This window comes from Eulemur rufifrons, chromosome 18, assembly GCF_041146395.1.
Source record: "Eulemur rufifrons isolate Redbay chromosome 18, OSU_ERuf_1, whole genome shotgun sequence".
Classification (NCBI taxonomy): Eukaryota; Metazoa; Chordata; class Mammalia; order Primates; family Lemuridae; genus Eulemur; species Eulemur rufifrons.
In genome coordinates, this window is record NC_091000.1 from 12,711,497 (window position 1) to 12,739,405 (window position 27,909).

General features: G+C 45.6%; 1 protein-coding gene across 6 annotated transcripts in view; it reads right to left on the reverse strand.

Annotated features, from left to right (window-relative positions):
- IRF2 (interferon regulatory factor 2) overlaps window positions 1-27,909 on the reverse strand; it is a 142,559-nt gene that overhangs the window by 13,608 nt on the left and 101,042 nt on the right. For 4 of the 6 annotated variants that reach the window (XM_069493170.1, XM_069493172.1, XM_069493168.1 and 1 more), the window contains exons 2-6: window positions 22,480-22,575; window positions 14,800-14,899; window positions 13,871-14,047; window positions 13,506-13,552; window positions 4,621-4,738 (exon numbers count right to left, since the gene is read on the reverse strand). In XM_069493170.1, the coding sequence (XP_069349271.1) occupies window positions 4,621-4,738; window positions 13,506-13,552; window positions 13,871-14,047; window positions 14,800-14,899; window positions 22,480-22,566 (529 nt within the window). In that variant the 5' untranslated portion in view covers window positions 22,567-22,575. The remainder of the gene's footprint in view (window positions 1-4,620; window positions 4,739-13,505; window positions 13,553-13,870; window positions 14,048-14,799; window positions 14,900-22,479; window positions 22,576-27,909) is intronic. The other 2 variants (XM_069493169.1, XM_069493173.1) reach the window with 1 other exon arrangement.

A 27,909-nucleotide genomic window follows, 5' to 3' on the forward strand; every position in this document is an offset into this window, starting at 1 on the left:
CCAGGACAGAAAAAAATCAGCTTTTGTTTTCTGGGCTACAATCTGGATACTCAGTTAATATAATTACATTATCTCTAAGGCCAAAGTTCCCACAGAGGAGTGTGCTGCATCACGCCTGGGTAAGGGACGGCCACTTCTCTCCACCTAAACATTATTCAGGGCACTTTAGAAACTTTCCAACTCACCAGTGAAAGCCCATGAGAGAAGCAGGGAAATCCCAAAATCTGAAATGCTCTCTGGATGTGCTTAGACACTGTCACTAATCAGCTTCAATCTCTTTCTCTCTCTCTCTCTCTCTCTCTCTCTCCCTGTGAACTGATCTCCCCGAACCACCAAGTAGCAGCAACACTGACTCCTGACAACTGCAAAGACACATGAATAGCAAACTCACCTGCTGCAGCACACAGGGTCAGGAGTGGGACTCCTTCGGGTGCTGAAGGGTGTCCTGACTGCAGACCACTAATGACAAAAGTAACTTCCTGAGCACTGACCTACGCCTCCCCCAGCCCCTTGACAGACCTCACAGCCCTGTGGGGAAGGCACAGTCATCATCCCTGTTTCAGACATGATGAAGTAACAGCATCAGCGAGAACTGAATAACGAACTCAAGGTCAGACAGCCAGTAAGTGGCAGAATCAGCATTCAAGATCAGCCTTACCTGACCCCAAATCTCAACTCTTTGTAATACAGTCTCCCTAATATTCATAGAAGAGTTAATAAAGCCTGAACCGAGTTCCTCTTGGCTTTCTAAGCCCCCTTAGGCGAAAAACTTTTGAATCTTACCTTAGTGAGTCTTTGGGCTCATAACCAATGGTGACATTTCTTTACAACAGTTCTCTGTTGGGTGCCAAGGAAATTCTCAAATGGTTAGAAGAACGAGGAATCCACTAAGTTCCTCCAGCTTATTAAAGTCAGCACATCTCAAAAGAGTCACCCACAGGAATGTAATTTTATCTGAACCTCACTGCTGAGAATTATAACAATATTATTCATGGCTGGTTACTGATGAGCCCGTTTGATTCCTTAAAAGGTCATTCTTACTTTATTAACAATTGTTGACTTAATGTGGGGCTCCACCTGAGGAAGCAGCTCGCTCCCATGCCTGAGGAAAGTGCTGCAAAGCAGAGACTATTGGAAAAAGAACGGCCCTTGGAGGTGGCTTGGTCCCACCATTTTACAGTTGAGAAAAGCTAAAACCCAGCGGTCAAATTGCCAGGGTCACCCAGGAAGCCGCAGAGTCCAGAGTGAGATGTATTAGCAGGGCACATAAAATCAGACCATCAGCATGGGGTCATAAAAGGAAATTTCCCCTGACTCTATCTGAAAGTTTGAGTAAAACTGTTAATACCAGCCCTGATGACACAGCACAGCTGGTGGCTACGTTTCTCACTCAAATATATTTTAATGCGATGTGGGTAATATCATAACCATAATGTATCATTTTACCACCTTCCAGCCAGAGGGATTTGTCTGTACATCTCGTTTGATTCTCACAACTGTAAGGTGGGCAGGATCAGTAGTAGTATTTCCACTTTATATACAATTTTATATATTTCCATTTTATAAATTATTATATACATGTTATTTCCAATGCAAATTGAATCTCAGAGAGATTAGGGAGTTTGCCCCACCTCACATGGTAAATAAAAAAACTTTAGCATTAGGTCTAGAACCCAAGTCTTTAAACTTCTAATCTTGTGTTCCTTCTTTGTAAACCACAGCCATGGTTGGGCCCAGGTGCTCAAGGTCAATGGTGGGAGAGACGGGCATGTCCAGAGACAGGACTTCTGTCCCTGTATGGGCCAGACTGCCCCCAGCGCGGGCTGTCCCCCACTCGCCAGGGCAACAGAGGGACAGAAGGAAGCAAGAGCGTAGCTGGGGCAGTAGCTAATCTTCCCCCCCAGGAGAAAACAGCACCACATGTACTACACAAAGGCGAGCAAAGGATGTGTCCCAGAGAAAACTCAGTAGAGTCAACCAACGTCTCAAGGGCCAACGAGCCGAGCCGGGAGCAGGAATGAGCAAGAGTGTCGGCGTGGCAGCTCACACTCACCACTGGAACTGCCACACGACCGTTCCCTCCCGCGCTGTGTGCACAGAGCCTTAGCGGCTGCTCCACACCAACAAAACCCGCCACCAACCTCGCTTTCTCTACCGACAGCCACAGGGAGGTGACATGGTTCAGAATCCCTCAAATTCCAACGCAGGTATAAAAGCGGTGAGCAGAGCCCAGGTCATGCCAGGCCCCAGGGACATAAGGGGGCTGGGGTCTTTGTCTTGGGGGCAGTGGTGACACTGGCATTTAAAAAAAATCACTCTTGTGAAGGATGAATGGGGAGGGCAGAATGGAAGCACAGCCCAGGTGAGAGCAGAGGGAGGACTAGACACGGTGTCAGGAGCAGAAGGGGACGGACTTAAATACGGTGAGGAGACAGGAGGGTCTGAGAGTTAATTATCAGCGGGGTGAGGGCGGCAAGGAAGGAGGGAGGAGAAAAATACACAGCCCCATAAAGGATGACATTTTTCTTGAGTAACTAAAAATTTCCTAGGGTTGAATAACCAACAGCCAGACTCCACTGCCCAGTTCTCCCATCTGGCACCTGTGACGGAGGAGCCGGCCCATAGTCTCACCTTGGTGACCAGGTCCAGACTGCACAAGAAAAATAAAGTATGTCATGGGTTCTGTATCTGCGTATGCTATGACGTCCCGGTTCCCACCTCACATGGAGGTTCATGTTTTTCTAGGGGTCCTGATAAAACTGGGTGCCTTGTCTCTGGTTCCTACTCCTAGGGGTGAATGGCTCACGCCTCAGCCTTCCCAGGAGCAGGCACGGGGCACAGCTGATGAGCACGGAAAACCTCTTAAGAAGGGTTCCCCCAGCTAAGGACCCACCCCGGAGCTACTTCTTATCTTATAGGTGAAATCTCATGTCTTAATCACTAGAAAAAGTGGCAACAAGAACAGGGAACAAAGGAGATGGGAAACGGCGAAGACACAGTCTCACAGCCCTGCGTCACCTTTGCCATCCTGAAACCACTGTGGATTCTGGTGCCCACCTTGAGTTAAAGCCACAAAGTCCTCACGGGGACCTGTAGTCTGTCTCTGTGTTGTGAATCTGCTCTCCTGAGCCTTCAGAACCCCCTGTTGCTACTTGAGTTTCTAGGCTTGGCTTAAAAAGCTACTTAAGCTTCACTTTAGATGAAAGTCAATCAAATTTGGAAGTAATTCTCAAAAAAAGAATGTCCAATGAGAGTGCACTTTGGGCAGCCAAAATTAAGACAAAATCCCACATACGCGAATTCCTGATGGCTGTCTCGTCACCACGGGTTGCCTTATTTACTGCTGAGTGATGAATAGTCTCCCTTGTTCCACAGCGATCTTTGCTTTATGGCAGGGCGGGGTTGCCTTTTATCGAGAAACACAATGGCCATAAAGTACTGCCTAGGCTCATCAGACAGAACGTCCGCACCTGCAAACACTTTCCACTAGCCTGGAGATGGTTTCAATACGGCTCGGCAAAACCACTGCGAACCTGGGCAAGGGGCCAGCAACGTATTGTCAGGACAATTCAACATGTTGCTGGCTTCTTCCGTTTCCTAAAAACAGAAGTCACCACACACAACAAAAATTCAATGCTAATGAAAAGTAAAAACAAAATAAGGAGTTTTTTCCCCCTTCCTCCCCTTAAAGGGAAGCAGGGATGGGTCTTTGGGGCACTAAGCCTGTGCGCTTGACCATACGGAAGAGACGGGACATTAGAAGACACATCTTCAGCATGGCAACACCGCACTCCTCTTGGGAGGGCACAGCTAGCTCAGTCTGGAAGGACATTCCCCTGTTAGGAGGGGAAATCCCACACCTTCGAGACCCCCCCAATCTGAATCTGGTTCCTTGGTTATTCTCTGTCATCTGTCCTCTCCATTCCTTGGCAGCATTGACCACAAATGGTAATGCTGGAGTTATCTGGGCTTCTTTGTTTGCTGTGTGTGTCCTCCCAAGAAAACAGGAATTGGGCCTCCCAATCTATTTCCTGCTTAGAGCACTGAGTCTAGTATTTGGAAGGTGCTCAAAAATACCTGTTGAATCAGAGTGTGTCCTTGGGCAATACGTCTCTGTGCCTCAGTTTCTCTGTCTGTAAAACGAGCACCCCCTCTGTGGCAAGTCTGCCAGGGAGAAGCCGCTGAGAGGATGTGAAAGGACAACCTTCCCTCTCCTTGGCTCCCAAGTTTAATAAAGAACACTTTTGTCCATGTGACCAAACAGTGAAAGACTGGAAACGCTAACCGTTCGCCACTCGGAAACAAACATCCTTTATTAAAATAATTTGTTCCATAAAATTTGGATTCAGTCAAAAGGCCGCACTCAAGCATCCAGAAGGCCACGTGTGGTCCCAAGGCCGCAGGTTCCCCACCCCTTGCTGACCCATCTGAGTTCCTTTTTCTGATCCGCAAAGCCCTTTATTTTTCAGCCCTGAAATCTAGGGGCTGGGACTTGCATTTTGAGATGGTTCCAAGACCTCCTCCCACTGACTCAAGTCATTTGAAGATCCCTGTTTTACAAATTTTAGACCCCAGAGGGCTGCTCGTGTGTATAAAAAATGAGATGTCAAAACAGTTTACCTATGATGTTCACCGTACTGTCCACTTCATTTTTTATAGCTGAAGTCAGGACCGCATACTCGGGAGAAAGATCACTTACTCCATTACTAAGCCCCAGAGATGACTCAACTGGTTCTTGCTAGGAAGAAGAAAAGAAAAAAGAATTGAGAACACTTCCTTTTCCCTCCCTTTACGCAGCTGAAATTCTACCCTCTGTCTACTTTCTTGGCTGCTAGGGTCACTCACGTTCAGCTGCCGAATACACTGCCTACTTCTTTAAATTGGCCTGGTGTTAAAGCAGCAAATTCTGCACAGAGCGTGGGCTGGGTATTCAGTTTCTTCCACCCTCCTTCCAGGAAATGGCACCCGTGGGTCTGCCTCGCCTGTAGGAAACGCCTCCACCTGCAGACAATAGCTGGGGCCAGGCTGCCTGGGTTCCGAGGCCGCCTTCCCCGAGGGAGTGCTGGGAAGAATCACACCTGGCTTGCTCGCTAAGGGAGGGCTCCTGCCACCTCTTTCACCTGTTGCTTCTTAGGAAAAGCTCTGCCTCAGTGACTGGCCCAAGAGCAGGAACCCAGAGGAGGCTGTGGGTGAATTCCCCTCAGGTACAGATCGCCGTGGACCCTGGGCTCTCCAGCGTCCTGCCTGATCACATGGGCCGCGCTCACGGCAGAAGCTTCCCCTCCCTGGCCTGAGTCGAGTCGGGCACCCCCACACCCACGGGTGCCTGCATTCCCACCCAGCCCAAGAGGCTGCAGGTTCATACTAATGAAATAATGAGGACAAATCCCTTTTTCGTATGGAAGCTCAAAATTCCTGCTTTATTCAAGTGCACCGGAGTCCCCCACTCCGAGAGGACCAGCTGACTCTGGGGAAGCCAGTCCCGAGGGTCATAGTGACTGTCAGCATTTTGGTGAGGAAGCTTTTCCTCCAGGTGAGCTTGCACCTGCTTCTGTGACAGCCATCACAGCAGACAAAAGCCACACAGGATGACTCCTAAGGAATCCACGATGGAAAGGAGGGTGGAGGGCAGGAGGAACACAGCGCCGGGAGGTGGATGTGATGGTGCTCTGAAGAGTCAGGATGGGGGGCCGCTCTAAGGCACGGTGGGGGTTCTTACCAATTCACTCAGGCACTACCTGGAATCAATGATGAGCCCCCCAAAATCCTGCAGAAGTCACCCAGGGAAGGAGAGAAATAACCTCCCTTCCTGATCCCACTTGGCAAACTCCCACCATAAAAACCACGACCTCAAAGGCATCACCTCCCTGGACAGCTGGGTTTTCTAAGAAACAACACACCGCATGGTTCACCAGACGTACCAAGGGTCAAACATAAGGAAGGGCCCAGAGCGGCCCTACTGGGCGGAGCTTGTACTCCTTGCTCCCCCGACATCCTGCATTTTTCTCTGTTTTACAAGTTCCAAATAAAAAAGCCTGCCCTTTCTGGGAAAAAAACTCACTTGCCTGTGACCTGAGTCACCAGTTTTTCCCTCCCTTTACGGCCAGACTTCTGGACCAACGTCTGCTCTTCCTAACTTCGCCCACTCCCCTGCCCCCTGCCCGCACCGTGGCCTGCCTTCTTCCACATGGGGAACAGTTCCCAGCGGGGTGGCAAGACCCCCGGCTTTGGGACCACACAGGCCTGGGGGTGAAGCCTGGCGCCCCCACTTCTCACTAGTTGCAGGACCTGATTTAACCTCTTCAAGCCTCTCTTAGGGAACTGGGGACACTTATAAACTGATGACAGTTATAAACTGACGACAATAATAGGACCCACGTCATGGGGACAATGGGAAGATTAAATGAGATAAATACTACATGGAACTTCTTATCAAATAAGTGCTCACTGTTGTCAAAGGTCACCAATAAAACTCTGCTCTCCCAAATCCAATGACCTGTTCTCAAGTCCCTTCCCCTCGACGCCATGCTCTGACACTGACAGGGAGGCCTGCACCCTCCCTTCTCGACAACCTGAATTGTCAGATACTGTTTCATCCTCCACCTCTCCAATGGCAACTCCCTTTCCCAATGGCTTCTTCAGTCCCCTTTTTGGTCATCCCCTCCCCAGAGACGCCCCACAGTTCATTATTCTACTGCCATTTCCTCCACTCCCTTAAAAGGAACGAAGCACAGGTATCTGAAGGAATTATGGAAAGATCTGCTCGTCTGTATGGGTTTCTTCTGCTGTCTCATGATATTTTTTACCCATTCTGCTTCTAGGATTCTTACAAAAGTAACAAGGCAGTCAGACTTACACATACTTAAAAACTGAAATTAATTCTGATTTCTTAATTGAAGACCTCTACGTGTTTCACATGATTTACAGTTTAATTAGTGGCAAGTAACACTTTTATCACTTTACACTTGAGAAAACTATGACTCAGAGACCAAATTAATTTTCCAAGATTGCACTGCTTTTAGCCCGAGGAGACACAGGAACTGAACTCAGTCTTTGGTCATGCAACATGGTTCAAGTCCAGGGGCTTTCTGTCTTAATAATCCCTGCACTAAGGGCAGCTGAGACAGGCTGTTCTGAACACTGGTTACTCCTCTCACCCCCACTTCAAAAACACCTGTTACTGCAAAGTCTTCAGTGACCCTGTCACTGGTCCTCCCGCTCTGGAAGGACAGTACCGCCAATGGTACAAATGTAGCCAGCGCCTCCCGGAAACGTCTCCATCCAGGGTGCAGAACAGTAGGCCCGGAGAGAAGGCTCTTCACTAAACTCAGCCGCAATTTTTGAAACCATCAGAAGTAGAGATATCTAAACCTGAACTACATTAAAAATCCAAGGATCCAAAATTAAGAAAAGGGGTGCACAGTTCTCTACGTAACAAGTGCACAGAGATCCTGCAGGCCATGAACGGCCTTTGCCCTCGGCCTCTCCCGGTCCCCTCTGCCCCGCTGCTGCCCTGGCCCAACCGCCCGCCGCTTGGCTGCACCATAACCTGGCCTGGTTAATCCTGAACCAGCCTCTTTCTGTTTCCCTTCTCACTTCAGGTAGTGACTCTCCCGTAAGGCAAGTAGCCCGGAGCTTTCCTGGCTCTAATCCTCTTGCCTCACTCCAAAGATAACCCAAGAAAAGACTGTCCTTGGGTCCAGAGTCCTCCATGGTAAGTGAACTCTGCCAGATATTTACACTCAAGCACCTTTTCTATAATTATAGAACCCAACATTTGGTTTACAGTTTAAGGGATTTTAAGCAAAAGCAATCTGGCATGAAAACCAGTACAAGGGCAAGGGTGGCCTTCTTTAGACCTGCAAGATAACACATCTTTGGTGGTCTCAAAGCTGTGCTTGCGAGGTAGGGTTGGGGTGGGCAGAGTTAGGGGACAGCAGAGGGACTCTGCCACCAGGACTCCTCATCCCGCTGCTCCAGCCCATGCTGTCTCATCTCTGCACCAAAGCCCCTGGTCTACAGCTCTCCTCCTCCAAGGCCCAATATAACGGGCCCCCAACCCACCTCCAACCCCCAAAATGCCCTTGTTCATCAATGTGAAGCCAGTCTCCTTGAAGCCAAATCTAGCGGCATCAAATTTAAGGGCATCTCTAGGACTGTCTGCTAACAAAACCTCCAGGCTGACGGCTGGGCTTCATAAAGTAGACCAGGGAATCAGACTGAGAGGACACATGCACCTCACCATGAAGGCCACAGTGCCACTAAGAACAGAGGCTCCAGTGAGACAGGTTGGAGCCTCCTGCCCAGTGCTAGAAACACCTTCCTCCCACTCCTTCCTGGGACTAGGCCATCCTCATTCTCCTCCTCCCTCTCTCGCCGCGACTTCCCTTTGTCCCCTTGGCTCCCTCTTCTCTCCATCTCCTCCTTGGGTCTGTGTCTGTGTCTCATACAGCTTCTCTCTTGTAGAAGGCACCAGTCTTTGAAGGCTCCAATACATTCTTGAGTAAATGACCATCCATTTGCCCTGGGAGCACTTACCTGAGCTCTACACCTGGCAGATCCAACTTTCTATCCAACATCTGCTTTACAGGGCTCTCTGGCATTTCAGACTCAACGTGTTCAAAGTGAAACTCACTCTCCTGTACAAAATGAGCTCCATTCCCAACGTGCCCTCTCTGAAGGGGCCTCCTCTTTAATCCACTATCTCCACGCTCTGTCTCCTCCTCCATTCTCTGGAGAAATGTCTCCTCTCTCCACTCCAGCGTCCACCATCAACCATCTTCTACTGCAGTCTCTCCTCCCTGCAATCCCTTCAACCATCGTGAGAAAGACCTCCCTTAGAAATCAACTCCACCCTGCTCCAAGTCTGCTCCCAGGAGTTCAAGGGTGCCCCATTTCATAAAACCATCCACAGAGGTTACGTGGCCCACCGATTTCCAAACTGTGCTCCGAGCTCCCTCATGAGCCACCACAGGAACCAGAACAGGCGGGATGAGCCCGATAACCTGCTTCATCCAGGGCAGCTCTCATTCCAACTGCTTTCCAAGTGGGCTGCCAGCGTGTGTTTTCATCTGATTAAAGTTTAAAAACTGAAGACCTCTTCCAACCAATGAAGGGATCACTCCAGTAACAGCCCCACCAGGGAGTGCACCAGGTCCTGCCACAGCTAGAGCGAACAGCTCTGTCAGAAAGCTCTGCTGAACCAACATCTGCTTTTCGATAACTTCGACCCATAGGTCTGCGTTCAGACTGATACAGACCAGGCCTACTCTTTACCGGGTGACTTTAGAGGCTCTTCTCAATTATATTTTCCACCATAGCACTAATGCTTTGATCTGGAAACACTTTACAGTTTCAAAGCATGTATATTTCATCTGCAACAGCCCCCCCTGAAGCAGGAAGTATCATTTCTATCCACCCTACCTACATGTCTTTCTGTCCCATTGTTCTCTCACGCAAACTCCTGCTCTAAATAAGCCAGTTTCCTGACTCGTCCAGGACAGACCAACAACAGCCCTAATCCCCAGCCTCCCATTCACGATGCTCCTGAGCTGGGGAACAGCCACCGTTTTACCCTGTCCACCCCCACAAGGCCTGGCTCAGGCCCCAGAGCTTCCAAAAGGCTGAGAGGCACCAGGTGAGGTGAAAGAGCTTGGGCTCCAGGGTTGGACGGACTTGGATTCAAATCCCACCTCCGGAAAGCAGTGCAGCCCTGGGGAAATGAACCAACCTCTCTGTGCCTCCATTTTCTCAGTATGTAAAAGCAAGATGTCCTGCCCATAGCAGGAAAAACTCACTGAGATGATAATTATGCTTGGAACTTGGTATGGGCTCAGAAATGTCAGCTACGATCCCTCTGTTTACATACTTCCATCCTCGTTGTCCTTGGCCTTGTCAAGTCCCAGGGAGCAACCTGCTCCACGATAGCTTTTGAAACACATAGATGCACTGATGATGTACACTCTAGTATTGCTCAGTACTGGTTTTCTTGTTCTTCTTTCCTTAGCCAGTTACCTCCACACAGGTGGGGCTTAGTTCACGTAAAACATGGCTCACTGAGTACATAGGATATACTCACAAAAGGAATATCAAAGGGTGCTGAGACAGAGTTTCTGCACCTACTACATGGCCAAGGGGCCTTGGTCTTCCAGTCTCAGGGAAACCATTTGCTGGGGGAATCACACAGCATGGAGAGAAATCATCTGAGTGACCCAAGAAAACTTCGGACACTTGGCCGGCATGTTCTAAACATTGTTGGCTAATTAAAACTCCACCTCAACTTGAATATCAGGAAAAGCTTGCTTCAACAGCAAGTTTTCATGCCTAGCTACTACACCCAAGACAAATGTCGGTAGAAGAAACCTACCAAGTCTATGCAGTTACATATTTGCACAGGACATATTAACTCAGAGTTTAGGGGGTTAGATACACGATAAAAAGTAATGTATTAACAGCTCGGTAAGGATAAAGTCCTTTAACTGTACAATTCCAGATGCCCCAGGGAGTTAACTTTTGAAACACTTTCTAGATACATTAAGTCAACACAATGGCTTGAGCAGCCATGAGCCACAGAACTTAGGGGGCTCGCTCATCTCTGTTCCCCCATGTTCTACTTGCAGGCATCATGCAAGATTTCAATTCAGAAGTTAGGCGGTGCTCATGTCTGATGGAGCTCACCTGCCTCTGCTGAAGGGAGTTTCAGGTATAACCACATCTTCACTGCAGAAGGATTTCATAATACACACTTTGCTAACACGGAACCTGACCCACGTGGGTGCTCCTCACTTACTTCCCTGGGCAAACACGGCATAACCCAACCAGGGCTGTGCTTTCCACAACTTGCTCACGTTGGCAGCCACGTGAAGACACTGCCAATGCTGATGTGACTGCAGATATCCTTTACTTAGCAGAACACCACATGTCGTCCCTTCTAAGATGCACTTTTCCTCACACTTGCACATCCCTGAAGTAGGATGGGCCTCTATAATCAGTGATGTGTCAGGGTTTCTTTGGAAGCAGGTTTTCTTTCTTAGAGATACATAAAATAACGGTGCATCTTATTATAATCACTGGCATCTGATAGTCAATGGAATAGGGGAGATAAATTTTGAACAAAGTGTGTTGAAAACTGAACATCTGTTACTCCATTCTTATTTCTCCATTAACTGTGATGATGAAATGAAATCTTCATCCTAATGTAAAACCCCTCACTCCCACCCCACGTATTATATTTATTTATGCATCTATTTAGTCCACAAATGTTTTTCCATCTATCCAGTTATCAAATATGTATTAATTATCTGTTCTCTGCGAGCCGCTGAGCTAGATGCTGTGAAAAAAGCAGTAAATATGATACAGTCACACTTCAGATCGCAGCTAATTCTTCAAAATCACGTTATCTGTGGAGAAGCCATACTTTTCTGTCTAAACGACACTAATCAAAATGTAGGCTTCAACCAGGCGTGGTGGCTCATACCTGTAATTCCAGTACTTTGGGAGGATCGCTTGAGGCCAGGAGTTGGAAACCAGCCTGGGCAACATAGCGAGACCCCGTCTCTACTAACAGTTAAAAAATTAGCTGGCATGGTAGTGCGTCTGTAGTCCCAGCTACTTGGGAGGCTGAGGTGGGAGGATCGCTTGAGCTCAGGAGTTCAAAGCTGCAGTGAGATATAATTGTGCCTCTGCACTCTGGCCTGGGAAGCAGAGCGAGACCCTGTCTCTCTTTTAAAAAAAAAAAAAAAAAGCCTTAAAAAATCCAAACCATGAGAAACTTGGTATGGCTAACAAGTAGGTTTTTCCTATTGCAAGAAAAAAATAAAATTTTTTAAAAGTAATGTAAAGGAAACCTATAGAGTAAAAAAAAACTTAAAAGACATATCCAAAAATCACATGTGGATCTTATAAGGATCTTAATTCAAGTAAACAAACTATACAAAAGTTATAACATTTATGAGATAACCAGAAATTTGAACACTGCCTGGATATTTGATGATATTAAGGAATTACTATTAATTTTTTCAGGTACAATAACGATACTGTGGTATTTTTAAAAAGCACTTATCCTCTCTCTCTCTCTCTCTCTCTCTATATATATACATGAACTATTATGGAAGAAATTATATGATGTTTGGAATTTGCCTCACAAGAAATTGTTTTTGTAAGCTAAAATAGTTGAATGTCTGAAATTTCATATTAGAAGTTGGGAAGTGGATAAAGGTATTAAAATTGGGGTGATGGTCTATGGAGTAAATTTCACTCATTTGTCTCCTTTCTATGTGTATCAATTTTTTCCACCAAAAAGTTAAAACAAAATTAGTCCTTTACTGTGCAATATTTAAAATAAGTCAGAAACTAAAAATATTGAAAGTGAAACTGTATCACTGATAAAATACTCTGCCTAAAATACTTATTTTCCATTGTAGAGGTAAATATCTCTGAAGCTTTAACAATTTATCTAAGTTTTCCTTCAAAATCTAATAACCTTCTCAAGTCTAACTTTCTATCTGAAGTAAATTATTTTGTATCTTCCCTGACTATTTCAACCTGGCTTGTTTTTAAGCGTTGTGTTACAAAAACAGTATGGTTCTTTTTTTCTGTGATCATTCCTCTAAATTATAAATCAGAATACTCAGCATCTTCAGGTTCAGTTCTAAATAACCAGGTGACCCTGGACGTGTGTCACTCAGCTCTCTCGAGCCTCGGTTTCCTCATCTGCACACGGAGGCCAGCGAGCTAGATAATCTCTCTGGTGGTAACCACGGGCCTGTGACTGCAGTGCCTGCTCTTTGCTTAGCAAGTGAAGCCCGTCCCCAGTTTTGCATGGGGCATCTGGCTCTCCTCTCACCATCTAACAAGGGCTACCTAATCGATGCACAAAGATTGTCAAACTGCAGAGAGTTCAGACAACACAACCTACTGAGAAGCTCACATGCACATACACATCCCTATGGAAAACCCTCGGGAGGTGTGAGAGATGGTTCCAGAGTGGAGCCGGAAAAAACTATTGAGAGCTGCACTAACAGAGTGCCTGAGTTGACCACTGTATCCCCAACATAATGGCCCGTGATGGAATAGATATAAAATATAGTTACTACATTTTTATAGAAGTATATAATATCTAACATATATTAAAATATATTTAATAGCCTGCAAATATACTTAATAGTATCAGGCATAGGCTGGTTGCTGGAGCTTAGCTGGAACTAAGTGACCGGCTGGCAACAGTCGTGGTGACCAGATGGAGGCTTCACACGGCCAAGCTCAGCGTGAATTTATGACTTCATTCATAAATTTCTCAGGGAAATTGCATTAAGCAGGGGGTAGGTGTACCTGTGTCTTGAAAGTGGCTACATGCTAAAGAAGAGACGGGTAAGGGACATAGGATATGACAGCAAAAGAAGAAATATTAAACACTCTGCTGAGGTCATATGACTTCTTATAAAACAGAATATGAATCATTAATATGGTCACAATTTTGACTTTCTCTTCAAACAACCCAAGATTACCTTGATGTGCTTAACTTTGTCTTCTTTTTCTGTCTTTGGTTTCTTTCCTGTGGCAACAAAAATGTAGTTTGGATTAATTCATGAAGGACCTACAAGAGAAACATTTCCCCTAAATTAAATCCTTTCTGAAACTCTCAGTGAACCTGTTGTTTTAGTCTGCATGTGATCAAAATTTCAAACAGATCATTTACTGCCTTTGGGGATTCGAAAGTCATGTTCGCAAGCTACGTAAGGGCAAAATTATCACCTACAGTATGAACAGGGTATTCTACCCTTAAAGTGACTACAGATATAGAAATAAAGAAATCACAAAGGCACTATGTATATATTAAGTGACCAATTTTTTAGTCTTTACATATTTTTACCTTTTTTAGAAGGTCGCTCAGATAAGGGCAACATCCGGTATACTCTGAAGGCATTGTTTCCTTTCTTTATACTTTTATCCTTAACTTCTTCAATATCAGGCAAGGAGTTCATGGCACATCGAAAATTCGCCTTCCATGTTTTTGGATCAGGTTTATCTACTCCTGGTTGATGCTTTCCTAACAAAATAGCCAAAAGTTAACAGACAGAGGGAAAAAATTAGATACAGAAAAAAAAAAATTCCTGGAAACACAGCATTGCTGGCCAGGTAGTACAGAGAAACCTTTTCATTCCAGGCTCCACCTAAAGTAACCAACTGTCCTGGTTTGCCTGGAACTCGGAAGGTTCTTGGGATGTAGGAATTTTATTTTTAAAACCTGAACACTTCAAGGCAAACCGGGACAAGCCTGTCACCCTAGTTCGACCAAACAGCTTTAGAGAAAAATATCATGGTAGAAGAATGGAACATTCTGTAAGTAATCCAGAAGACTGGAAGGCCAACAAACAGAAGGAACTTGAGTGCCTTTTCTTCCTCTGACTCTCAAACGTTAAATAAAAAGTCCAGTCCTGAAAATAGCTCTCTACTTAAATTTTGTAATAAGTAAATATACTCCTGACTACCATTTTTGGGGAGATTTAGTCAACCCAAGTTTATAGCTCTAGAACAAAATGAGTTTATATTCCCCTGGGGAACTTATCAGAATACTATTATTTATGAGAAATTTAAGGACTAAGATTGTATGGGATGGGAGGAACATCACTTCTCAGTGGTACAGTTTGTATTCCATGTGTCCTGGATGTGCCTAGGGATAAGTCACAGGTTTTTCAGAGCTACCTTCATGAGTCCATAAGCCAGGATATTTTGTATGTGTAATAAAAATAAACAAATGCTAGCACCTGCCTCTATAAATGATGCAGGGAGTTTTAATACCTGTATGAATTGCCCAGTTTCTAAAGAGTGGTGCGTCTTTTTCCACATCCCACCCATGTCTAGCCGCATGCATCCAGGGGATCTGAAAAATCTTCTTTTCCTGGGGAAAAAAAAAGACAAGTAAACAGGAACTGCAGTCATGGGTTTTGGCTCACCATTGCAGAGGGCTCCTAAGGCCTAGCTAGTAAGATTCCCCACTAAGCATCACTGAGTTTGTTGACTGTCTACTGGAAAATCTACCGTAAATCAAACCCACTTCCTCAATGGGCCCCAAATCTTGACAGTCTACCCCAAATGAGATTCAGAGTCTCTCCTAGTCTGGCAGAGCAGGAATGTATTCCAAGGTCAATGGTGATGATTTGGGATATACCAATGTGTTCCATTATCCATGTCTCTATTATAGGACTACAGATAACTGAAATTCTAATGCTTATTCTTATAATTTAATCCCATCGTTTGGTAAATAGTAACTCTGGGAAAACTTAAGCAACTTTCCAAAATAATACCCCTTTATGCTGCTAAAGGGAAGTCAGGTGTATCAGAGGCCATTGTCACAGGAACCGAACACTTCCATCCGCTTGGGTATCCAATAGGAAAAGAAGGTTGCTGTCTAATGTTCTGATCCCTGTGGCTCTACTGCCCTGCATCAGATAGCAAGAAGTGCAAACAAAGATGTGTAGATTATGGGATGACACTCATTTTCTGGAGAAAAGCCCCTCAATATAATCCTTCTATCAGACTCTGTCTCTTTCTTACAGACCAAGAGGGAACTCAAAATTGCTTAAGTCGACCCTGGCAAACATACAATTAGAAACTAATGCTTTAGACATAAAGTCACAAATCATAATTTAACTACTATTTGAAACTGGTTCACCCAGCTCTTCTGACAGTTCCAGTGCTTATTAAGGGCCCTGTGCACTGTCCATTTGACTATGCATATCCACCTGGGGCTCACTTTTGTTTCTTGCAACAACCTAGTGAGCTAACTATAAGTTATGGTTTCCATTTTACAGTTGAGGAAACTGAGGAACAGAATTAAACTATTGAGCCAAGGAACGTATGGTAGTAAGTGTCTAAGTTCAAAACCGAGATCATGTGATCGTATATTCAATCACATAATCACCCCACATACTGTCTCCCGGCGTTTAGGTTTAGAAGATTCCCTGGCCTATGACAGACCTGTTGATTTGGACTCTATGGAGATTAAAACCCAGGAAACTATATTTTAAAAAAATCTCTCCAGGTAGTTCTGATAATTGCTAGGTTTGGGGACCCCTGCACTATATGCTGGGAAAGGAAAAATGTCAATAGCGAGTTTCCACCACTTTGGTCTCACATAACGAAATACAGAAAAGGGTGCCAGCTGTCCCAAAAGTAACTCGGTACCTCGCCACAGAACCAATTACAAAGCCGGAGCTAAGAATATATCAGAACATTGGAGAGTTTCCCAAAAACTATAAAAGGGGAAATTCTATTAATACCATATATTTAAAAGTCAGTTAATAAAGAACTGAAAGTGAAGAAACTTCTTCATAAACTCCTCATTGTTCATTCTGTGTCATCCACAGAGATAGCAGGTGTCAGCTTAGCCAGTTTCAAAAAGAGAGTGATCAGAAAGGTTGAGTGAAATTTTATTTTTTAATGTAGATGAAAATCAGAGAGCAAAATCACTTTGTATAATTTTTTTGATGTTCATATGAAAACAAAGAAAAATGAAAACTGATTTCAGTAAAAGAACTTTTCCTGAAGTGCACACTCAGAATCTAAAGCTTTATATTTAAAGATATAGACCCTTAAGAATTTGCTGTTGTACTTTTTTCTAGGTCAGAGGAGTTCTGGGGTGACACAATCTGAAATCTCTCTCACAAGACACAGAGCTGATACAGATAAAGTCCATCTTTTTAAGCATTTGCACTTGTACACGCACACAAACCCAGTCTCACCGAAACTATGCAAAAATCACGAAACCACAAAAGCAATGACCAGATTTAGCAATATGATCCTCTCGAAATAAGCAAATAAACAAAGGACCTGAACAGACCTTTCTCCAAAAAAAAAAAGATATACCAATAAAAATGGCGGTGAGGATGGGGAGAAACTGGAATTCTCACCCATTGCTGGTGGGAACAGAAAACGGTGCAGCTACTATGGAAAACAGTTTGGCTGTTCCTCAAAAAGTTAAATGCAGAACTAGCCGATAACCCAGTCATTTCACTCCTGGATGTACACCAAAAGAATTGCAAACAAATATTCAAACAAAAACTTATACGCAGATGTTCAGAGCAGCACTACTCACAAAAGCCAGAAGACAGAAACAACCCAAATGTCCTATAGCTGATGAACAGATAAACACAATGTGGTGTCTGAACACCACGGAATACCACCCAGCCACAAAAAGGAATGGAAGATTGACACTTGCTACCACATGGATGAACCTTGAAAACATTATGCTACAGGAAAGAAGCCAGACCCAAAAGGACAAATATCAGATGATTCCATTTACATGAAATATCCAGAAAAGGCAACCCACAAAGACAGAGAACAGATTAGCAGTTGCCATGAGCCAGGGGAGAATGGGGAGCGATTGCTCAATGGATACAGCATCTTCTTTGGGAGGGATGAAAAGGTTCTGGACAGTGGTGATGGTTGCACAACATTGCGATGCACTTCATATCACTGAATTGTGCACTTTTTCAAATGGTCAAAACAGTAAGTTTTTTTAAAACTAGATGTAACTTTTAACTAGTTTTGCATATGGCAAGGGAAAAAAAGAAATGACTAATAAGTGTACCACAGATATCTTTTTAAAAAGACCATACTGAAAGGTAAAAGAAGGTGAGATTCATTTTAAAACTGAAAGAGATTCTGACCGGTGAACATCATTCTGGTCATAGATCCCTGTGTGCTACGGGACAGAGAGTGTTGCCATGTGTCTGCGTAGGCCCCGTGATATCAGAACGTGCCAGGTGGTTCAGAATCCCTGAGTGACCAGTCCTGCACACTCGGTGGCCGTACACGCTGTGTATGGAAGGACTCCATGTTCCAGGATCCACTCATGTCCACATGCATAGAATTCCACCCTTCTGAAGGCAGAAGAAAGGAGCACTGCTTGAGTTCAGAAAAGCACTTAAGATTATCTTGATCAATGCAGAACAAACATGCCTTGGCCTTCCGTGGAAACTAGTTCTGTTATCTCCTTCTGTCTCTGCAGGAAGTTGCTTTAAAATACCACACACACCCAGCATTTATAAGATTTTCCAATTATTAATAGTTGGCTATTTTTGTTTGGAATCCTTACCCCAGTCAGTGATAGTCTGATGTTTACACAGACACAAGCCTGCTTTCACAGGGGGAAAATGGGAAAGGTCTGGAACTACCTGATGACCCCTGTGCCTTGGTACCTGGGTCCAGGTGGACCCCCAACAGGAAACAGGAACATCAACAACCAGGGCGGGAATCCCACCGAGCTACGAGAGAAATCGTGAACCTGGACGTGGCTGCCTCCTTAGAAATGGGCCCGGGGAAACACAAGCAAGCACTTGCACAGATCCAGAACTAACCTACTCTCCTCAACAAGTCAGTGGCAAAAAGAAAACAAGAGGAGTTACTGTTCAGTCAGGAGAGACTTAGAGTCATAAACATCAAACACAACCTGTGGACCTTTTTGGATTCTGATTTTAACAAATCAACTGTAAAAAGATATTTGGGGAATACTCAAGGCATTGTGAATATGAATGGGGCAGTGATGATATCCAAAAGCTATTACTAATTTTGTCCAATTGACAATGGTACTGTGGATAGGTCAGAAAATGTCCTTAAGTCTTATAAATGTACACTGCTGGGAGTTGCTTTAAAATACCACACACACAAGCAAAGACAAAATGTTAATAAATCTAGTTGTGGGCATATGGGAATGTGCTATCCTAGTTTTTCTGGTCACTAGGCTATTCAAACACACTATGTACATTTGCAAATACCCATAATAAAGAGCAAATGGCCCCAGCCAAGGCCAAGCCCGTGAGCCAGTCACAACACTGCTTTGCCAAACTTCCTCACTGTTCCTTCAGGGGAATCAAAGGACCCGTTCCATTACTGATGAAAAGTAGGTGGTTTGACTATTCGCCCCCTCCAAAACTCACGTTGAAGTGTAATCACCAATGTGGCAGTCCTGAGACGTGTGGTCTTTACGAGGTGACTGGGTCATGAGATCTCTGCTAGGGATTAATGGATTCACGGGTTAATGAATTAATGGGCTGTCACGGGAGTAGGGCTGTGGCTTTCTAAAAACAGGGAGAGACCTGAGCTAGCACACTCAGCCCCCTTGCCATGCGATTCCTTGACCTTGAACTTCTACTTAGCCTCCATAAGTGTTAAGAAATAATTTCCTTTCTTTTATAAATTACCCAGTTTCAGGTACTCTGTTATAAGCAACAGGAAAGAGACTAAGACAATAGGAGATGGAAACAAATTTAAGACATTGATTAACCACCTCTTTGCTTCTTACTAAGAAGTACTGGGTTAGATGGAGTCTCCATTTGAGACTCATGTGACAACTGCCAATCCAGTGTTCATAGGTCTGATTATTTTAACAGAACAAAACGCACCCACCAATATTGCGCTCCTCTTCAAGTACACAACATTCGTTCCTATATTCCCAGAACAATCCTTAAGGAGGAGCGCCTCCTACCACCAGGCCCTGCACCTGGCACTGAGCACCAGCAACGATCAAGACAGCCATGGCACCTGTGCGTGGGGAGTGGCGCACTTCACCATGAACGCAAACGCCTGGGGCATAAGTGAGCCACAAAGCCACGGACAGTGTCTTTCCTAAGGGTTACAACAGCCTTCAGAGGGAGCAGAGATTTTGGAATGACCTCAAGCCACTCAAAATATAGACGGGGATTCCCAGGCAGAATGCTTGTGAATGGGGAGGAAACAACGGAAGGCTCTCAGCTAAGTATTTATGTGGACGGATGAATGCCAACAAGGCCAAGTTAGCGGAAACCTATAAAAAGCTGCCCTGTGGGAGTGCAGGTATGGAGAGAAAAGGTCCTGACCCCAGCCGAGGCCTGCAGTGACAGTGATGGCACTGCCCATGTGCACAAGCAGGGCCATATGCCCACTCTGGCTAGGCCCCAGTGGGATGCTTGCTTGACAGGGCCCCCAAGCCATAGTGTAGCCCATGGCCTCCGTGCCAGTGGCGTGCTGAGAGGCGGCATGGGCCAGCAGCCACGGGCACACTCTGCTTCATCAGCCTGGCTCATGCCCAGCTCTAGCAGAGAAGCCTGGCGAGATGGCAGAGGGCTCTCCTTTTCCTCTCTGCCTCAGGAAGAGAACTCTCGAGCCAAGAGCCAGGTGAGTGAAGCAGGTACGGGCCACCTGAATGGGGCCAAGTGTTCAGCTGCACAAAGAGAAATCCATTTGCCTTCTGGTCCTGTATCAGAAAAATACAGACAAAGCGGATGGAAGACAAGGCATCCCAAGGAGAGTCCCAGTAAGGACACAACCCATAGAGGGTGCATTAGTTTCCCAGGGCTGTCGTGACAGATCACACAAACTGGGCGGCTTACAACAACAGAAATTTATTCTATTTCAGTTTTGGAGGCCAGAGATCCAAAATCAAGGTGTCGGCAGAGCTACATGCCTTCCAATGACTCTAGGGGAGACTCTTTCTTTGCCTCTCCCAGCTGCTAGTGGCTCCTGGAGTCCCTTGGCTTGTGGCTGCGTCACTCTGGTCTCTGCCTCTGTCTTTTCCTCTGTGTGTGTGTCTTCCGTCTCTTATAAAGACACTTCTCACTGAATTTAGAGCCCTGCAGATGACCCAGGATGATCTCATCTTGAGATCCTTAATTACATCTGCAAAAACCCTTTTTCCAAATCGCACTTCAGGTTCTGGAAATTAGGATGCAGACATCTCTTCTTAGGGGCCGCAGTTCCACCTACGACAGAGGACAGCTAACTGCAGCGTATCAGGTGCCTCCGCATTACAGGAGGCACGACGACATTGTATGTTCCTCCCTGCATCAAGCCAATCAAAATCAGTGGGTGCATTTAAAAAAAAGAAGAAGCAAACACAGACATTTACTTCTCTTCAGAATTAAAGCATTTGCTTTGATCTCCCACTCTAAATCAATACAGGTCATGTTATCTTCTTCTTCCAAACAGAATCCTACTTAACCTCTCTGTGCCTCAGTTTCCTTGTCTGTAAAATGGAAAATGATAACTGTACCTACTCCATAGTGGTAATGACGTGAGTTAGTGCATGTAACTTGCATAGAAAGGTACCTGGCATGGAGGAAGCACTTAATAAACATTAGCTTTTCTTCTTATTTTTATTACTTATTACCCTATGTCTCTTCAACTCTACTTTCCTGAGAGCCCCATAGGTGTCCCTGCTAATGGAAGAGGCAAAGGAACAACCCAATTTCCTGTTTGTTTCTTTGGAAGAGGCTAATTACATATCTAAATCTAAAACACTACAGATACACCAAGCCTAGAAAAATACATTGGTTGCCAGACCTTAAATGTGTGACAAGTCACATGAAATAGGCATATAGTATAAATTATTTCTATTTACTTCATGACCCACCTTGTTTCAGAAAGGACTTACTTAAACAAATACATTCAAAACAGTCACATTAAATTAAAAATAAGTGGATGAAGGGAAAAGAACAAAAAGAAATAAGATTCGAGAGATGTCTGAAAAGATAAAATAAAGCCAGGAGTGAAATTAGTAAAAACAGAACAGAATGCTGCAATCCCGTTTGCTTCTCAGAAGCAGGCACGACCTGCAATCTGGCTCTCAGCTCTCGCACCTGACACACAGATAAAGCCTGACCAGCTAAATTATTCATCGTGTCCTTAAGATTAAAAAAGAGAAGAGGAGGGGGGTGGAGAAGAGGAAAAAGACATTTGCTCAGAAGAAATGCAATTGTTCCTGGTAGGAGGCAAGAGATTTCTCCCTTGGGCCCCCTCAGAGAAGGCATTGATGCATTCTATTTAGTTGGGTTTCTAGATTATATATTTCTACAAGTTTTTTTAATTTTATTTTACAGATATTATCTTTCTGATTCATCCCTAACAGCTAGGACCAATTAAATTGAGAGTTTTGAGCTTAACAAAGGGAGTATCTATGCACGTGTGTGGGGTGGGAGTGAGTATAATAATAAAGTGATTTTTAGGACAGGTGGGCATACAAAGGTAAAAAGAACACTTTTTTAAAAGAGAAAAACAAAAGTTTTCTTTAAATAAGAAACATTGAAAAGAAAAGCAATACGCTCCTCCATCCTCCATGCCCAACATAAAACCCTGCAGTTTCCACGTCCCCTCTCATTCTAGGAAGCTGAGGAGGCAAGAAAGGAATGATTTGGAGAAGGAAGAGGGGAAGAAGCATTACAGAAAAACACAGAAGGAGCTTCCCATAAAGAGTCACCAAAATGCCAAAGGTGAGCTGACCCTAGCAAGCCAAGGTTGAGACTTCGGGCTAAGAAGATGATAAAACTTTTTGATACGATCATTGTTGGTTGGCTGGTTTTTCAAATGAATGACTGTAAGATCTTGAACACAACAATTTTATTTTTTGGCAGCCCACATGGGCAGCTCTGTCTCTCTCTCTCTCTCTCTCTCTCTCTCTCACACACACACACACACACACACACACACACACCCCGACGCACTCACCTTGTTCAGCCACTTTAGCCCCGGTATCGTGTTGGAGTTGATCTGTTCCTCCAGCCACGGGCGCATGCGCATCCGTTCCACAGGCATGGTGCCCTGCTGCAGAAGAGAAGCACAACGTTAGGCACTTCTGCTACTGACTGTCGTGTCTGCACCGCAGGCTTCCGACACCTTCCTATTTTCCCCATCCTCAAGGCAGGGGCCAGGGGAGCATCCTCAGGGGCTGAGCCCTAGAGCCACTGGCCCTCGCTCACCCCTCCCACTCGTCCAAGGAGCTGTCTCGAGGGTGTGGGGACAGGATGGCCCAGGCCTGCCTATTCTCTGAGCTGGCTCTCCATTGGCATAGGAAGCCCCCCGCAAAAACCCAGGTAGCTGGAGGGCCCGGACACCTCTCAGTGACTTTACCTAAAGCTAGGCTTTCCCCACTCCTACCCTGGCTGTGTTTACAGCAGAAACCAACCAGGTACCAGGCATTCAGAGGACCAGCATGTCACAATACCTTTGGGTACTACCCTTCCAACAGCCAAGGGTGGGCAGGGCAAAGCAGCTTGTGTGGGAAAGAGGCTAACCCATTCACTCCTTTGGGGTGTCTGGGTTATATAAATGCTTTGAACCCCTAATATTGGCACTTAAAGCTCTAAAGAAATCAGTATGCCTCCCCCAAAGTCTTTTGCCAAGGAGCTGTTTCCTCCGGACTTTGTCCGCTTCCAGAGCACACCAGCATCTTGCTCGGGCTTCACCTCTGCTTTGCCCTAATGCAGTCACGCCCCCCCTCTTCAATACCACTCTCCCCCTCTGACCTGACATCACCCCTTTTTCCTTCAACTCACTTTCCCTTTGAAAAGCATTTCATGGTCTGATCACCCATCCTCCACTGGCCCACACCATGCCTCCCTCCCTCCTCCCGCCTCCCTCCCTCCTTCCGGTTCCTTTCTAAGACAGCCTTTCCTTTGTCCCCCAAAACATGCCCAGAGGGGAATCACTAACAAAGCACCTTCCAAACTGTTTACCACTCATCTTCACCCTACCAATGCCTAAATTTGCATTTAATCTGGGATCCGAAAGCAAAGGCCATGCTGATTCAAGTCTCCATTCTATAGTACTTCATGGACAGTATGACATTATAATCTTTCAACCCTAACCTGTCTCTCCTTAACTCATTTCCTTCAAAACAAGAGCTCTGAAAATTCTACTCAGAGGCATTTGGGCTGAGATGATCAACATCTCAATACCTCTCTGTTCCAGCCTGCGGAGGACTCCCTCTCCTTCTCTGCCCTGCCCCAGCTGGTGCAAAGGCTCAGCATCATTTCTCGAACCCTGCAGGAGCCACCGTCTTTTCCTTGCATGTCTCCCATAGTTCTGGCCCCCTTGGTGTTGCAGGCACCCCCTGCCCCTAGTTCACACCTTGCCCTCTGCTCCTCGCTCTCTGGCCTTCCCAGACCCAGCCTCCACCTTCCTTCTCCCCAAGGCCTTCCCAGACCACTTCGGCCTGAAGTAATCCCTCCTCCTCCAACTCCTACCACACCACTGGTCTTACACTGCTCATCCGAAAATCCAACACTGCTTTAGGGCTGCTGTTTAGCCTTTTAATCGTATCCCTTGCCTCACCTACACACTTTTCGGCTGTGTACACTCTTCCTAACCAAATCCTACATTCTTTGAGAGTAGGAACTTAACTTCTTTTTTTTTTTTTTTGTTGAGACAGAGTCTCACTTTGTTGCCCAGGCTAGAGTGAGTGCCGTGGCGTCAGCTTAGCTCACAGCAACCTCAGACTCCTCGGCTTAAGCGATCCTACTGCCTCAGCCTCCCGAGTAGCTGGGACTACAGGCATGCGCCACTATGCCCGGCTAATTTTTTTTTCTATATAGATTTTTAGTTGTCCATATAATGTCTTTCTATTTTTAGTAGAGACGGGGTCTCGCTCAGGCTGGTCTCGAACTCCTGACCTTGAGCAATCCACCCGCCTCGGCCTCCCAGAGTGCTAGGATTACAGGCGTGAGCCACCGCGCCCGGCCGGAACTTAACTTCTGATGGGTCTTTTCATAATCCTACAAAGCCCAAATGCTGCCTTCCACAAAGGAAACGTTCCAAACAAGGCCAGGCCGGCTCTGAAGATCACCTCGGCGGGGCTCTCACAGGAGGTCGGCCACACCCACTCATCTGGAGGCTCCCGCCGCCATTCTTTGAGACAGAAACAGAAACCCTGGAGGTTTCCACAAGGACATGGAATAGCCATGAGGAGCCTCAAATACAGTTGCTCTCAGCGGGTCTCGAGCTGTCCCATTCATTCATTTCTTTGTCCACCCACTCCAAGATCACATATTGAGAATGGTGTTCCAGAACTGGAAAAGAGAAGGCATTCCCTGCCATCTAGGAGGACACAGGAAAGAAGGGAGTTCCAGACCCCAGGAAGAGCCCTGGGTACAAGACGATAAGGAGTTAGGAGAGAGTCCTGGGGAAAGCTGTACACAGACCACACTGGTGACCCTGCGAGGGTCTGCCCGGGGTGGTGACCGCCAGCCCAGTCACATCCTCCCTCTGAAGGTCTCAAGACACAGAATGGGCACAGCTAAGCCCAGAGCAGGAAATAAACTAGAGGGAGGAGCAGAAATAGGAGTAGCTACAGGGGTCACGAGTGGAGAACAACCCGACACGCAGAACCCCTGTGCGCGGCTCCCTGCTGCGGTGCCCCAAGCCTCGCCACGGGGGAACAAGAGGCCTGAGGAAGTGGCCCTGCTTCCAGTGTGTGATCATCATAACGTCATTATTTCTTCCCACGTTTTTGTACAAATAACCCTTGGGGAAAAAATGGTCACCTGAAATATTTCCAAAAGCTAAAGCTTGCACGGTCGATCCGCATTATTGACAGATTCTGTATTTGTAAATTTGCCTACTCACTAAAATATATTTGTAACCCCCAAGTTAATACTGGCGATGCTTTCGCAGTCAGTTGCCGAAATGCACAGAATTCGACTTATCTGACACACACACCCCCCCAGCTGAGGTGGAACAAGGCAACACCACCTTCTTGTTTTAGCTCTACCACTACAGACATATATGTCCTGTCTACAGTCTGTTTCGTGTGACATTTTCCACAATTTTGTGCTTTCTGTTGGTGATTTTGCTGTTTAAAATGCCCCTCAAGCCTTGTGCTGAAGTGCTGTCAGCGTCCCCAAGGGCAGGGGACACTCATGGAGAAAATACACGCGTTAGGTAAACTTCGCTCAGGCATGAGTTATAGAGTGCTGTTGGCCATGAGTTCAATGCTAACCAATCATTATAGATATGAAATAAGGTGTCTTTAAACAAAACACATAAAACGTTATATATTGATCAGTTGGTGAAAATGTTGTGATCAGAGGCTCGATGTCCTCATAAGAGGAGGGAAATGGGGACACAGACACACGCAGGGGGAAGACGGCCATGTGAGGACAGAGGCAGAGACTGGCGTGATGCTGCCACCCAGCCAAGGAATGCCCAGCAGTACCACAAGCTGGAAGAGGCAAGGAAGGGTCGTCCCCAGAGCCTTCGGAGGGAGCACGGTCCTGCTGACACCTTGATTTTAGACGTATGGCCTCCAGAAGGAAGACAGAATGAATTTCTGTTGTTTGAAGCCACACAGTTTGTGGTTCCTTGTTAGGGCAGCCCTAGGGAACTAATAGAGAAGGGAGACGCTGCAAGGGCCCTGGGGCAGGATGACCTGCCATTGGCAGGCAGTCAGCAACAGGGAGGACACGAGAGACACGGAAAACCACGCCTAGGACTCTGGTCAACATCCTAAGACTGAAGAGAGAACTGAAGGATTTAAGCAAATGAATGATATCTGTCAATAGTAAAGGTAAGAGCTGGTTATGAAATCCAAACCAGTGTTTCACCAACTTTAATGCACATCTGAATCTCAATGCAGGAGTTCCAGGTGACCCCTGGGGATCTACCTTTCTAACAAGCTCCTACGGCCTACACTCTGAGAAGTAAGACTCTAGCCTCCCTTTAACTGTTAATCATTAATTACCTGGTCATTCTGGCCTTTCATCTAAGCGTCAGGTTTGACGACATCATCTACCTGCTGGGCTGTCCCCTTATTTACAGACTACGCCTCTCCAACCAGGATGCAGCTCAGCCAAACCTCAAACACACAAAAACATTCCCACAATCTTCAATCGGGACTGGTATTAATTACAAGTGGATTTTTAGGAAACACAGAGCACATATTTTATCAGAGTAGGGAAAACTCTTACAAAAGGCTTTACTTATTTCAGGTTTATGTTTGTTTGATTTTGTAAATAGCTAGGACATCCCCCGTGATACACAACGACAAGCTAACCCACTTACGTGAAGGCCTTCTTTCTGTTTTACTCGACTTTACACCCTGGCCCCATCTCCCACACTGAGCAGGTTAATGAATTACCAGTGGTCTTGCCACATGACACAGAACAAAAAGTTTGCCGTCTGACACAGATTTCTCAGGACTCTCAGAGAGTGAGCATACATCAGGACTTCTGTGAAAAAAAGCAAAGGAGGAATTCTACATTGAGTCTAGCACTAAGGAACTGCTCATTTAGTTGGTCACTAAAAGCAGATTATATTTCCAGAGACTAAAAGACTGGATGACAGGCAGAGAGAGTCAGATGACTAAGTACTGAAAAGAAAAAATGCTTACTTGGTATATACTTTCTAGCTTCCAAAATTGAAATTCAAGGTGACACACTGGTCTTCTTTCTGAAAGGCAAGTCTCCCCCAGGCACTAACACCCAGGCCACGTGAAACTTGAACAGAATTGGAGAAGGCAGGTCACTGAGTGGAGGAGACACACAGGTGCTATTTTTGCCTAAGAGAACCAAAATGCACAGAAATCAGGACATTTGTGTCCCAGTCCTGACTCTGCCATTGCTGGTGTGTGTCCTTGGGCTAGTCACTCCATCTTTCTGGTCTACGCTTTGATCATCCAGAAACATGAGACATTTCAAAAAGATGATTTCTGAGGCTATCTGTGATCATATGAATCCTTTTGTAACATGAAGGCTCATAATTTGATTTATCTTTTTGTAAGCTTCTATTCTCGTACACTGGGTTGTTTTTATAAGTAAAGTGGTAAGATTTTATGGTTCTATAAACTTAAAATATGAACAACCTCTACTTCAAAGGAAGTAAAAGAGCTGAAGCACCTACCTAGAGCCTGACAAAAGGCACTTTGTAAAGTCACCTTTTATTACACCTTTGAGATGTGGGGTTGGGACCAGCCTCACAATCACAGCATCTGGCTATAAAGCAGTTCAGCACATGGTAGGTATTTAGAATATCACTGGTGCCAGGGCTGTTGCACAAAGGCATGCGAGCTACTCATGGTGAGTCACTGAGTCATATGACGTGAATGATCCCCCATAAAGTTGAGAATGCTATGGCCCTGATTAGTGCCATTAACGGTGAGGTTGA